The 13,769-nt window shown below is 43.9% G+C and overlaps 1 protein-coding gene across 3 annotated transcripts in view; it reads left to right on the forward strand.

Annotated features, from left to right (window-relative positions):
* Nucleotides 1–11,362, forward strand: part of rgs12b (regulator of G protein signaling 12b) — a 36,911-nt gene extending 25,549 nt beyond the window's left edge. The window contains exons 7-19 of one of the 3 annotated variants that reach the window (XM_088302963.1): nucleotides 2,246–2,415; nucleotides 2,906–2,998; nucleotides 3,079–3,222; nucleotides 4,677–4,859; nucleotides 4,953–5,103; nucleotides 5,397–5,491; nucleotides 5,624–5,827; nucleotides 6,390–6,463; nucleotides 6,555–6,681; nucleotides 6,762–6,858; nucleotides 6,931–6,983; nucleotides 8,449–8,620; nucleotides 8,938–11,362. In XM_088302963.1, coding sequence (XP_088159089.1) covers nucleotides 2,246–2,415; nucleotides 2,906–2,998; nucleotides 3,079–3,222; nucleotides 4,677–4,859; nucleotides 4,953–5,103; nucleotides 5,397–5,491; nucleotides 5,624–5,827; nucleotides 6,390–6,463; nucleotides 6,555–6,681; nucleotides 6,762–6,858; nucleotides 6,931–6,983; nucleotides 8,449–8,620; nucleotides 8,938–9,518 — 2,144 coding nt within the window. In that variant the 3' untranslated portion in view covers nucleotides 9,519–11,362. Of the gene's footprint in view, nucleotides 1–2,245; nucleotides 2,416–2,905; nucleotides 2,999–3,078; nucleotides 3,223–4,676; nucleotides 4,860–4,952; nucleotides 5,104–5,396; nucleotides 5,492–5,623; nucleotides 5,828–6,389; nucleotides 6,464–6,554; nucleotides 6,682–6,761; nucleotides 6,984–8,448; nucleotides 8,621–8,937 lie in introns of all 3 variants that reach the window. The other 2 variants (XM_088302965.1, XM_088302964.1) reach the window with 2 other exon arrangements.
* Nucleotides 11,363–13,769: the final 2,407 nt, after the last annotated feature.

The raw sequence follows: 13,769 nt of genomic DNA on the forward strand, positions 1-13,769 counted from the left end.
CGGGTTGTTTGTCCGACGACATCTTTTCCTCCTTTCGTTCTTTTCTATCTTGTCCTTCGTGTGATGATGGCCCAGAGTGTTTTACGCTGCGAAGGGCCCTGTTAGTGTGACGATGGATGGAGGGGCTTGGCTACCGCTTAGGATTCGTTACCGCTGGTACCACACTGGTTCTTATCAGCTCTACCCAGGTGAGGAGACAGCTGGCTCCTGTTGAAGATATTGCAACGGTGGAGTGGTGTTAATATAATGACCCATTATTACAGTCGCCACCCGTCTGTGTTGTTTCATTGGTTTAACTCATTCACTACGGCAGAGTAAAAAAAAAAAAAAAAGGATATTTGACGTCTTTAGCCGTCAATGGCAGTCATGTGTAATTTTTTTGTATTCAGTTTTATGTTCATTTTTGACGAAAATACACATTGATTGTCATAAAGACACTTTCAAAATGGCCTTTGCTGCAGAAAAATTTGCTTCTTTCAAAACTTTCCTCATTTGAGCAGAATTTGCTATTTGCAGCCAAAGATAATTCATACTCTGGTTAAATTTTGAGTCAGTGATTTTTTTTTTCTTCTCGAATCCAAGCTCAGTTTGATTTGACAAATGTTGGTCAATTTTTACCTCTTGCTTTTTTTATTAACTGGTGCACAGGTTTTTAAATGATCTGCCATATCTCTCTACAGCTGCGTTGACACTGCAGCTCATTTCAGATTTTTGTTTTCATGCGACACATTTTTTCATGCAGTGTAAACAATGCAATTCCGTTTTTTTTTTTTTTTTTTAAATCCGACCTCAGCCTCTTTTGTATGTGGATATAAATTGGATGCGTCTGACTTCCATATTTAATTGTTTGACTGCATAGCTCTAATCTAGTTAAATTTAACAAAGAACATTTACTCTGAAATCCACATCATACCCGGAATTGTTCACCGTGTTCTTTGAAGCTGAACAGAATGACGTCGTGTGAAACGGTGAGCGAAAAGGTTAATGTACTCAATTGCACAAATGACGCTGGAATCACGCAGGCTCTGTTTGTGGCCGGATTTCAATCTTCTTGTTCATTCAGTAGCTTTTCATCATCTTGGCCACCTGATTAGTGATTCCGCAAAGCACTGCACTTTGTCTTATTTTTTATTCTTGTCACCTGATCTTGTTGTGTATTCTTTTCTAATAATGGGGATACAGACCAAAAAAATAGTCTTTGGACAATTACGTAACAAAAATAACAACAACAAAAAACTCATGCGGTTTGACGATTGCAGAATTTTTACTCAAAGAATTTCTACTTCAATTATTTTCAGTGCATATTAAGGGAACATAAAAAAAGCCAAGTCAAAAATGAGCTTTTTGCCCTCCGATTAATATCACGTTTGTGGAATATGAATTATGGAGCATCCATCGCACGGGGCGGCCATTTTGCCACTTACTGAAAATAGCATCGCCTGACATCAAGGGCTCGCTCAGCTTGCAGAAGTTACATGACCATACCCAGAAAACAGGTTCCGCTGTGATTGGCCGTTCCCTAAGCTCTTATTCACTGTAATGTCATTTTCAGTCGGCAGCAAATGGCCTCCCTCGCCTCAGCTTGGCGTTCATGACTTAACAATGAGGAAGAGACTGGGCAAAAATAAATTTGATGGCAGAGTTCCGAGAGAAAAAAACTCTCCTGGCCTACGAAGAACATCAAGTCTGGTCTTACTTTTGAAAAACACTTCTGAATCATCCTCGAGACTTTTGGAAGATTTTAACCGGACTGATAAAACAAAAGTTTAATGTTTTGGGAGGTCTGTGTCTTGTAAATATAACACAATATCCATCCATTAGCATTTAAGAATAAGAATATCACACCAACAGTCAAAGCCTGGGGCTGCTTTGCTTCTTCAGGACCTGGATGACTTCAGTTTGTGACATCAATCTGAAGCGCATTTGGGTTCTGCATCACAACAACAATTGAAAACATATCAACGGGTTGAATTACTTAAAAAAAAAAAACAAATGAAAGTTTTGGTGTGGCCTAGTCAAGCTCCAGACCTGAATCTGATTGTCGTAATAAAATCAAGTGCATAATCACAATGCCATGACATAAATGTTTCTCTTCGTTTCAAATTTGAAAAGGCTTAAAATATCTTTCTAGTTAAAGCGCTTCAACATAATGTTGTATCAACTATCCCATAAACAACAACGGCAAAAGTCGAACTTATGGAACCTCAAAGATGGAAATCTGATTTGCGTGCATGCGTATGTCTAGAACTGAACAGCGTGGAGCTGCAGGGCTGCAGCAGCGACAACAGTCTGAACAGTAATGCCAGCCTCCCCAGCGTGCAGAGTCACCGGCGCCACACCGAGAGGAGAGTGGCCAGCTGGGCCGTGTGCTTCGAGCGGTTGCTGCAGGATCCCGTGGGAGTCCGCTACTTCTCGGTAACTAGCTACGCTTCCTCTTGACTTTACCAAACCATTGTTCCCTCGGAAAGTGAACTGGTCTAAATTGCCATGGCGACAGTTCAAGAAAGTACAATTCACCTTGGAGAGATCTTGTCGCTACGCGAAAGTCGTGTATCAAAACAAAATGGCGGAAGCAGAGAAGTCGGCGCTACAACAAGCATGAAGGCAGATGTATTTATTGTTTTGATGAAACATACATTAATGGAACTGCTTTGGCTTCAATTAATGTAAATATTAGATTTTTTACTAATGCACCTGGTTCTAGCAAGCAGCTAATTGCAGCTAAGTTTTTTTCTGAGAATGCTTTCCTTTTGAAAGTAAAATTGGTACAGCTTGAAATCTTTGATTCGAAAATCAAAGTGAATCGAAAATGGAATCGAATCGGCCCGTTTTGAATCAAATCGATTTTAGAAGTTTAAATCGATACCCAGCCCGATTTGTAATCCCCATTTTTTTCTTACTGCAGGAATTCCTGAAGAAAGAGTTCAGTGAGGAGAACATTTTGTTCTGGCAGGCATGTGAGTTCTTCAGCCATGTGTCTGAAAATGACAAGAAGCAGGTACAGCATACACGATTTTGTATTTCCATCAGTGATCAAGATATTCGATGCTTTAGCTTGTTCTCCCGTCCTGCCGCTAGTTGTCTCAGCGAGCCAGAGAAATCTACAACAGTTTCTTGTCCAGCAAAGCCACCACGCCGGTCAACATAGACAGTCAAGCTCAACTCGCCGACGACATCCTCAATGCCCCCCGACCTGACATGTTCAAGGAGCAACAGTTACAGGTTGGCTGTGCTGCACTCAAAACGCACATTTATTCAGCTTTGATCGGACAATGAATGCAGTGTGAAGGCCACCGCTCAATATTTACAAAAAAAAACTTAGAAAATGCTATCTTGATACGAAATTAGTTGTAGAGTTGTGGTTGCTTATATAAGACAAGATGAGATGTTGTGCGGAGGGTAACATTACCGAAAAGCTCTGCTGATTAAATCAAAAATGTTAACGATGTCTAGAGTCACAAGACTTGAGGCTTATCCTTGAAGCCAACCTTTATGTTTTGACTCATCTGACATGAGGTTTACTGATTCTGAACCTCAAATGTGGTTTTCCAAAACAACCCCAAGCCTGTTATCTTGTGATGCCGTAATTGCAATTTTGACACCCACTTCAAACAAGTCAGTCCACTGGTTTCTGGTTTTTCTGAAGGCCTGCTTGAGGGATGGGGTTGCCCACTATGGTGTTTCTAAACAACAAACAGTGTCCTCAATCAAGTTAGCGTAACACCTAAAGTTCAGTTATGTAGGTGAAAGTGATGTAATACAAAATGCCAAACAAGCGACCTTTAGTCAACATTGCGCCGCCTGCTGGATCCTGTGGGTCACTGCGCACACAGACTGTAACAGTCATTTGAAAGTACATCCATCCATTTTTCAGAAGGATAATCCTCGTTAGGTAGGTTTGAACGACTGATCGTTTTTGCGTCCGAAATCGCAATCTCTGACATCGCAATTTCAAGATCGTCAAAGCTGCGTTTTCTTTTAAAGGGCTCTTGTGCCCCACGCTCACAAAGAGGGTCACACTCACCAGCACCGTACTGATGTAAATAAATAAATACAATTAAAAAAAAAAAAAAAAAAAAAAAAAAAGCCCGTGGTTCCGGAACTAATTTCTTTTGAGGCGGCTTGAATGCTAGCTAAGCTAGCTTGCGCCAGGTCACCATGGACTTTTTTTGTTCTATATGTAAATCCATCCACAGCAGCAGTACCGGGCTGCGTAATGCGGATCATCTCCTCCGTGGTGACAAATAAACTACTGCCTTTTAACCGAGGCGGCGAACGAGGAGTTGCTAAGCTAAAGTGAAATACAGAGTCGGAAAAGACCCTAAATAAATGCTTAGGCGCACAGTCGACTGGAACTGCGTTAGGCCAGAGAGCCAGCAGTTCTGAACGGAAATGTATTTCAATCAATACGTATCTTAGAGATAGAATAAGACGACGGCTACTTTAGCAAGTTAGCATACGCTCTCAGACCGTAACACGTCAATTGCTGACATCATGATGATGAAGAGGTCCGATGTCAAACGTATATTAATTATTTATCATCTCATCAGTAATATTTGCAGTATTTTGCCCCCTCAGATTACTGAGTTTTCCGTTCATTCCTCTCTCTAATCCTTTGACCTTTTCCCAAAACTTCATTTGCACTGATTACTTCTCTTTTCTTCTGCCTTTTTTAGATTTTCAACCTGATGAAGTTTGATAGCTATACACGTTTTCTCAAGTCTCTGCTCTACCAAGCGTGTATGTTAGCAGAGGTGGAGGGCCGACCCCTGCCTGACCCTTACCACATCCCCAGCAGCCCCACCTCCAAGCACAGCACCACTGGCTCGGACCGCTCCAACCTGTCCACACCCAAGAAGGTAAGCAAAAAAAAAAAAAACAGCGTTTGTTGACCTCCACTCAAAACAACTGCCGTCTTCCACATTTCCTCGCTTCCTGTTTGGGTCCTGCAGGAGGACAAAAGGAGCAAGTCAGGCCGCTCTTTGAATGATGACAGTCGGGATGATTCAGGAGACCGCAGGAAGGGCATGTTTTTCTCCTGGTCCCGCAACAGGAGCTTTGGCAAAGGCCCAAAGAAAAGAGAGCTGACCGACTTTAATTACAGTCAGTAGATCTTCATACTTAATCGTGTTTTCTGTTTTCTCGTCAAATCAACAACTGTGTAAATGTGACAATTAAGTCAGATCGCTGACGCGCGTCTCTCGATGTGTAAATAAAGGGACGGTTTTTATCGGTTTCTCACTGCCACAATAACAACACATTTCCGAGATTTGTGAAAGTTCTATTCGGATATATTTCATGGTGCAAACATGAATGGAATCCTTTTTTTTTTGTTGTTTGACCGCCAAAGCATCTGTGTCTTTCTTGAGTTTGCCGAATGAATGATTTTTTTTCAGATCTCTCTGGTAGCAACGGTCGGCGTGAGTCCCAGGGTTCTCTGTCGTCTGGCACCAGTCTGGAACTTGGCACATCTGCCTCCGGGAAGAATGAGGTGAGTCTGGAAAGCCTCAAAAACTGAATGCTATATTTAAGTCAGGAACTTTCACGAGCGCACGTGACTCGATCTCGGCGTTGTTCTTTTCCGCTCTGTTTTCATACTGTCGTGTCTGTTTTTCTGCTTCAGGGAGACGTTTCCCGCGTGGCCGTTTCGGAGCGTGGAGGCGGCAGCGCCCCCTTGAGGCAGTGTAACATCAACTTGCCGGATGGTTCTTGTTGCTCTGTGCCGCTGAGGACGGGCGTGTCCATCAGGGATTTGTTGCTGGGGCTCTGCGAGAAGCTCTGCATCAACCTGGCAGCTATCGACCTCTTCCTGGTCGGAGGGGAGAAGGTACAACACGAGCGGAGCCGGCGCTTGCAAAAGTATTGAAGGCGCAATGTTTTTGGTCCTTGCTTGAAAGATGCGCTGTCATGAGTTTAAAGCGTGTTTTGCAACAGTGCTCGGCGTCACTTTCAAACAGTTATTCCCTTTGGAAATACTGCCCTCGAAATAAATTAGCGTCATTAACTGTGCTGGTTATTTGAATTAACATTTTATTTGACGCGCAAGTGCAAAAATAAGTTAACCACTGCTCAAAAATGAAAACAAATTTAATGATGAATGCATTAAGTCTAAAAAGAAGAGAAAGTTGAATGTATAATTTTTTCTTCCGATTTTCGCTTGTTTGACAATTTGACTTTGGAGGTTGCACAGTAGACAACACTTGTAAAATTTGAACAGCATTTTGATTATTTTTTTGGTTTGTGCTCAGTTGTCAACTTCATTTGAAGTGGCCCTCGCACTTAATTGGAGTCATCTGTTGTCAGAATGATAATTAAAAAGATTAGATTTTTTTTCCTCATAGCATTGTATGATTTCATGTTTTATTTTTATTTATTTTTTTTGTTGCCAGCCACTCGTTTTGGATCAAGACTGTATGACGTTGTGTTCCCGCGACCTGAGACTTGAGAAGCGCACTCTCTTTAGGTCAGAAATGTTGCCTCCTTTGCATTATTACCATACCTTTTTGACATTTTCAGCTCATTTTTTTCTTTTCAACCTCTGAATTGTGCTCCAGGCTCGATTTGGTCCCTATTAACCGCTCAGTGGGCTTAAAAGCCAAACCCACCAAGCCAGTGACGGAGGTTCTCAGGCCGGTGGTAGCCAAATATGGTCTGCACCTCTCAGATTTGGTGGCACGCATTGTGAGTCTACGTCTCGAAGGCCGCTGCATTGAAAAAGTCCCCTTCGGTCGTTTCATTTGTCTGAATGTGTGTGTTTCAAGAGTGGGGAATCGGAGCCCTTAGATCTCGGTCTCCCGATATCCAATCTGGATGGGCTGAGAGTGGTCTTGGATTCGGCGGATCACATGCCGGGAAAAGGTACGACAAAGTCCCACGTTCAGTTTCTGTTCACATCTTCAGTCGAGTCACCGCGCCATTCTGTCGTTCAAGCGCCGTCCAAAAGCCACATCGGGACTTCCGCGAGCAGAAACCAATCAACAACAGTAAGATGTCTCGCAGCTTTTCGATCATCTCCTGACTCTGGAATGTTTCATAACTCACTGAATGTCTCCTCTTCCTGATGATGATATCACGCTACTAAGTGTCCCCCCCCCCCCGCTCTCCCGAGTTGACCCGTGTCTGTTTGCAATGTACTATGAATGTGCACAGTTGTATGACGCGTGTCTATGGCCGCCCCCGCCCCCGTATGTGTGCGTGTATGTCTTTTTTTAAAAATTTTTTGGGCAGCAAGCCGCGTCACACTCTCAATGATTCCCTTGTTCTATTTTTGTCTGTCGTTCCGGCAACTCTTCCATCTTCTTTGTAATTTCTTTCCTCTGTCATAACGCAACTGACCAATTCATGACAACCGTTAGTTGGCTTTTTAAAGCTACACAAGTTCCCCCTGGAGGAGAAATGAGTTGGTGGTGGTGGGAGTCCTGCAACCGTAGATTGTCGATTCTTTCATGTAATTGATGATAATCTGCAGTGGTGATTTTTGCGCTTGATTTGCTTCTGTCGTGTGGCTTGACATTAGTTGTTAGATGTTGTTGTTGTTGTTGTTGTGTGTCAAAGTGTTGGTGGTGCATTGCACACAGGCGTCAAATCTACGCTGTCCATTTAAAAACAAAAAAAAAAAAACTGGATTCAGTCCTTTATAGCAGCGGCCTCCAACCATTTGGGAAACCTTAATTTGATCTTTTCTACTTTCTTCTCCTCACACTTGCAATTTGTTTAGAACTCATATATCAACAGTACGGAGCCTTTAAGATAACATGGAAGAAAAATCAACCCTTTATGTCCTCTTGCAAAATACTTTGCGATCTCTCACAATCACAAAACAAACTTGACTGAATTTTTTTTACGAGGGAGCGCAAAGTTGTTGTTTTTTTCCCTTCCATGTCAGCTCAGGGGCTCCGTACAATTGCCTCTCACTGCTTCATGCGATATGAAATTTGTGAGTCATTGTCCGGTCCGGTCCATGAAAAAGCAAAATGTTGGCGGCCGCTGCTTCAATTGGGCACTCTTTGAAATATTTGCAAAGCCAAAATTTCATCCCTTCGATGGTCATTTCCGTAGCATTGCTCATTTACATTTAAGAATACTTGATATTTTTATTCTCATCATTTAGTTAGAACAGTGCATGGTTATGATATCCATTTTCTCTTCTAACCTTTCTTCATTGACGCTCCTGGGAGAAATCAAGTCCTTCTATTGACTCATAATGAGCGACTGTACGCAGCTTCCAAGCGACCCAAAAGCGCTAAATCGTTATTGTTAAGCGTCCATCAACGCCATTTGGCTATCTAGCCCACAACTGCACCATCAAGATGCATTTTAAGAGCCCCCCCCCCTCCCCCCCCAAACGCTTCATCACAATGCCGTCACTCTGGACTCCATGAGTAGCTCTAGTCATGAGTCGTGCTGTACGTTGACACCTCTTCGCTCCGCTCTCCTTGTGGCTCCCAGGGGGAGGACAGGCAGTCAAGGAAAGCCGCTTCCGCCCACCCCCAGGGGGAAAACGGCAAGGCCGGGCCCGGCCTTGACACAAGGAGCCAGGCCTTACCCAACCACTCTGTCTCTCTTCATAAGGTCCCGGAGAAAAGAAAGCAGAAAAAGATTAATATAGACGAAGCTGAAGGTAAACATACAAAGAACTCCTTCTTCTTTCTTTCCTCGATTTGTTCTTTTGGTTTTCCTCCTGAAGCTGTTTTGCTGTAATGACACTAACTCGCTGGCATGTGTGCCGTTCTGCGGGCGCATCACGAGCTGGCTATATGTAGCGCAGTCACCTTTGCTTGCCAAACTGCTCCCCCCTTTTGCTCGCATACCGCCTGAAATTCAATGAGCATTTTTTTTTCACCTGCATTTCGGGTGGTTTGTTCACGTGTTTTTGTCTGCACATGTATTTTTTGCATCTGCGTGCGTGCGTGTGCGTGTGCGTGTGCGTGTATACAGAGTTCTTCGACCTCATATCCAAAGCTCAGAGCAACAGAGCTGACGACCAGCGAGGCCTGCTGAACAAAAGTGACCTGCAGCTCCCAGACTTCCTTCGCCTGTCACCGTCGGCGACCGGTCGAGCTGCGCCTCTGCCCTTTGACCCCGAGCCCAGTTGCTCCACCCCTCACTCCCGTAACCCCGGCAACGGCAGCGCTCGGCCGGGCCACAACGACAGGGCAAGCGGCGGCCATTTTCTCAACGCTCATCATCAGTCTCAAAGTTTGGACTCCGCGTTGGGCTCTGACATTGGAGGGTGGCGGAACGCCAGACCCGCGTCTTCGCCGTTCCCCGCCACAATCTCTCCCATCCACCCGTCCCAGGAGGCCCAGCAGGGTGCACTCAAGGACACTGGCAGGGGGCCGTCAGTCCAGATGTTGGAAGAGGACGCCTTGTCGGATCTGACCCTAGTGGGCAAGGGGGACATCAATAGCTCCAGCCTCAACTACGTCACCCCCTCCAACCTGCCGTCTAAGCCCCTCCCCCAAGCCCAACAGCAAGCACGGGACGCTCGGCCTAGCTCAGGTACTTCCCCCGTTTGACCTTTCACCTCTCCCTTTCGGCCGCCTGCGAGCGGTCGCCGCCTCTTTCAAATCACTTTGACGTTTTCAGTTGAAGACTGAATGCATCCACGTCTCCTCCCTTCCTTTTAGTCAGCTCCGTCCTAACTTGCGGGACAATAAAAACACTCCCTGTGGTACAGCAGCATTCAACAGCTCAACACTACAAACGTGCTTTGTTTTATTCGAATAGTTACGTATGCACTGTGATCTTGCGTCGAAGTGGGCCGGACACAGGACAGGAAGCCGAAGCGAGGATAAATGGATGCATTATTTTTTAAATGTCCCAAGCTGTCCTGGGGATTTTTCCTACGCGGTGTTTGTATCTGTGTGAACCTTTGAGCTGGCTTGATGTGGATTTTCGTTGTTTTTTTCCCCTGAGATGTAATTGTGAGGGGGCGGGGTGCAAGGATGACCCGTGCCAAACTCTCATCCTGTTCCCTTCACCCAAAAAAAAAAGAACATACCGATGCACTTTAGCCCGTTGCGAACAAGACTCGACACATTGTGTTGAAATCACCTTGACAGTACACGCTCAAAGAATTGAAATTCTAAGTTATATGATATGGATGATGTGAGTGTATCCTTTTCCCGTACGTCTTTTTCTGACCATACGAATGCAGATCCCTCCCCTGCTCGAGGAGCGTGACCGAACGCATTTGCTCAGCTGTTCCAACTTGAGTACAGTACATTCTGTGTTTTCACCACTCTCACCTCAGGCACTCCTGATGCCATTCATGCAAACACAAGCCACACTTATTGTGCACGCTGGCACCGCTTGCAGACCAAAAAACACCCAGATAGTTTTGCGCCGACCTTTCCAGTCTTCTTGTCTGCTTTGCACAACATCACAAAGCGGTCTTGTTATTCCTGGAAAGTTTTCTCGGGGTAGCTTTCCTGCAGCGACTCCAGAAGTATTTGGAACGTCATTTTTGCCTTTATACGTCACCACAATTGATTTGAAATAAAACAGTCAACGTGATTGGAGTATGGACTTATAGATTTGCTTGAAGAGGTTCCCCAAAATGACATTTTATTCACAGTGCAGTGCCTGTATTTTTATCCGTCCTTCCATTTATTTTTTTTTTTTTATAAAACCCACGTTCGCACCAATCACTGATTTTATGCTGCCTGCATCAGGCAAGTAAACCACCAAGTCGCCAATTGTCACCTCCATCTTAACGGGGTGCTCAAAAATATTTGGACAAAGTGGAATCACTGAAAGTATCGCCAACATTTTACTGATTTAAAGTCTTTAATGAAGGCAAAAGGTTGTGATGGGTAAATGAAGCTTCAAATCTGCTTCATAAACCAGTTTTAGTATTTTTGGACTCCAGTCGATAATGCTCTCCGTTCAACATTGGGCTGAAAGCACACTGACTTGCCATTTTTTCAACCCTTTATTTAAACCAACAGTGCCATCTAGCGGACAAGAAAATACAACAACTGGGTCATGAGGCAAATTTGAAGCTTCATTTTCCCATCACTTGCAAAAGGCAAAAAAACTCAAATACTTCTCGACTCACTACCTTTTTACGACTTATGATCCCCTCCCCACTTTTTCTGTTTTATGTTCTATCCTTGAGGAAATATTAATTTATCTCCCAAACTTTATTTTTTACCCTGTCAATAAAACAAATAGTGTTCATTTGTACATAGCCAAACGATTGAAATGAGTGTATGTTTCTGTTGTTCAACTGCATTGCAGCGACGCTGTTTCTTCAGCTAAATGGCAGAAAACATCGACCTTATTCTGCTCTCTTGCAAAGTGTCTGTAAATAGATACAATAAATGTTCAGAGCTTCAAGTCTCTCTTTGTCTTACCAGAGCTGCCTCGATTTCTTTCATCTGTCCTTTGACCTTTTCCAAGTCCTGTGACACAGCAGCTATTCTAACGGGAATGCTGCTCGACATCATTGTCTCTTCGCTGATTTTGCTCGACAATAATCCACAGATTTAAAGGGAGAATAGAATTGTGGAATTCGGGCTACTTTCACACAGATGTTTAGATTCTAAAGGTGGTTGTGAGTGAATGACTGCATGGCAGTTTGATCTCAACCCTCGCATCTCAATACATTTAAATTAGTGCTGTCAAGCGATTACATTTTTTTAATTCAATCGCAAAAAAAATAAATCTGTAATTAATTGCGATTAAATATGATTACTTCCTATTCTGCTTCTTTCTCGTTTCGTGTGAGAGAAGGAGAACAAGTGAAGGAGAGGGAGCCAAACGCTTTTGTTTTACGGCTACAAAGGCTTTTTTTTTCGGGGGAACTGGGCTAATAGATGTGCATGGATTCCCTTCGGCTCAGTGGCTTGTTATGCAAGCTTTGTCATGTTCGGCTTCAAGTGTCAAGTTCAATCAAATGTTCATCAGATGACTTTGTCAGAGAAACGCCAGCGAAAGGGGGAATGTACAAAGACGTGGAGATCTTCATACATGTTAATCCGACACAAAGAGACTTGTGCTGCCTTGTAGAAATACAAGGTGGCTCTTTGAGAGCATTTTTGAGCCGTGAGTAACCAAATTTTGTGAATGAAAACCTTGTCATAATCTAAAAAATGTATTGCTTGAAGAATAGCATTCCAACATTAAAAGAGTTTAGCAATTCGTCACAAATGGCGCCATCTGCTGGCAATAACAAGTAATCACATGGAAATCTGAATACATTGATGGAGAGAGGGAGAGAGAGATCTTGTTTGAGTCTTTTATTTCTGATAATAATCATACTTCATGCTTTTAAACAGGAGGTCTTTTGAAGTGCAACATTTCTCTAAGTCTAAATTCTGTTTGGTTTTAAGTGGAAAACCCATTTAAAAAAAAAACATTGGCAGCCCTTCTTACTGTCAGCCACTTGGTGGCATTACTCCGCATGAATGAGTAAAGGTGGTCAGCATTTTGTGGCGATTTCCCAAGATGTCATGGACGTGGGAATATACGCTATATTCTCCGTCTCGCTCTCGCACTCTTCATCTTTAGCCTAGTTACAGGATTTCCAGTTAATTGGGAGGGGGCTGTCATTCAAATGAATACAAAAGCTCTATGCCTGATTTGTTTAAAAAAAAAAAAAATCAGATTTTGCTCCAGTGGTTAGGGTTATCTGGGGTAATTGGAGGCGCTGTAAATTTCAGGCATCTGAGGATTCATGGACCGGCACTGGATCAGGCTTCCCATCTTAAATTCTTCATTTAATTGACTTCCAGTGACTCATCAGGCAGACTTGGTGTACCTCACAAGCCATTTTGTTTTATAGCCACTCAAACTAGGATATACACTTCTGTTATACACTTTCTGCTCTCCTTGTGGGGTACCTCTCCCCAAGCTAATGACTTCCGATAAAAGCTGTACAAATGTACTACATCACACTGAGGGGTTTCGCCCCCTATTGTGTAGATAAATAAGGTGATATTATGAACAGCTCTGTTTATGTTGTGCAGTAGTACACCACCATGTAGCACAAAAACCAGCACGTTGCGGCGCGCACACCTCTGCCACTGTTGTTTATGATATATATATATATATATATATATATAGAGAGAGAGAGAGAGAGAGAGAGAGAGAGAGAGAGAGAGAGAGAGAGAGAGAGAGAGAGAGAGAGAGAGAGAGAGAGAGAGAGAGAGAGAGAGAGAGAGAGAGATACATATAAAATATACTACATTATATTTCAGTGGCTGGCCGTGCATTTGACACAATTTTTTTCCAAGCTTGTTTGCTGTGTTTTTGCGTGTCTATCCTCCTCCGCCAGTTGCTTTTTGATATTTGTGTTTTTTACAGCAGCCTCTTTGTCCTCAGGTAAGGATAGAGACAGATGGAGAGGGAGGGAAAGAAGAGAGAGTGTCAAAGTTGTGAGCAGAACAACGTCCAACCGTGCACCTCCCTCTCCATCTCCTCCTCCTGCCCCCCAACGGCCCCCTCTCCGCTCGCGCCGCAAATCCAAGTCACCTTCGTCCCGCTCCAACCGCAAACAAGCCTTGGATGTGGACGAAGTCGCCGTGAGTCCCAACTCTGACAAAAGTGGACAAGCCCGAGCAGACTGTCGAGACCGGCGGGGCCTGTCAGGATGCGACCTGGATATGAAGTGGGAGAACGTGGCATCAGAGCTGCGTTGCCGTGGTAGCAGGATGAGGTCAGCCGTGTATCAGACCTCGGACCTTCCCTCCATGGTGAAAGCCAAGAGAGAGTTGGCACTGAATGAGGGCAAAGGTCCAATCGAAGGAAGTAAACTGAAAGCA

The sequence above is a fragment of the Idiotropiscis lumnitzeri genome, chromosome 8, assembly GCF_059441095.1.
Source record: "Idiotropiscis lumnitzeri isolate Australia: NSW breed Sydney's pygmy pipehorse chromosome 8, RoL_Ilum_1.0, whole genome shotgun sequence".
NCBI classification, from domain to species: domain Eukaryota; kingdom Metazoa; phylum Chordata; class Actinopteri; order Syngnathiformes; family Syngnathidae; genus Idiotropiscis; species Idiotropiscis lumnitzeri.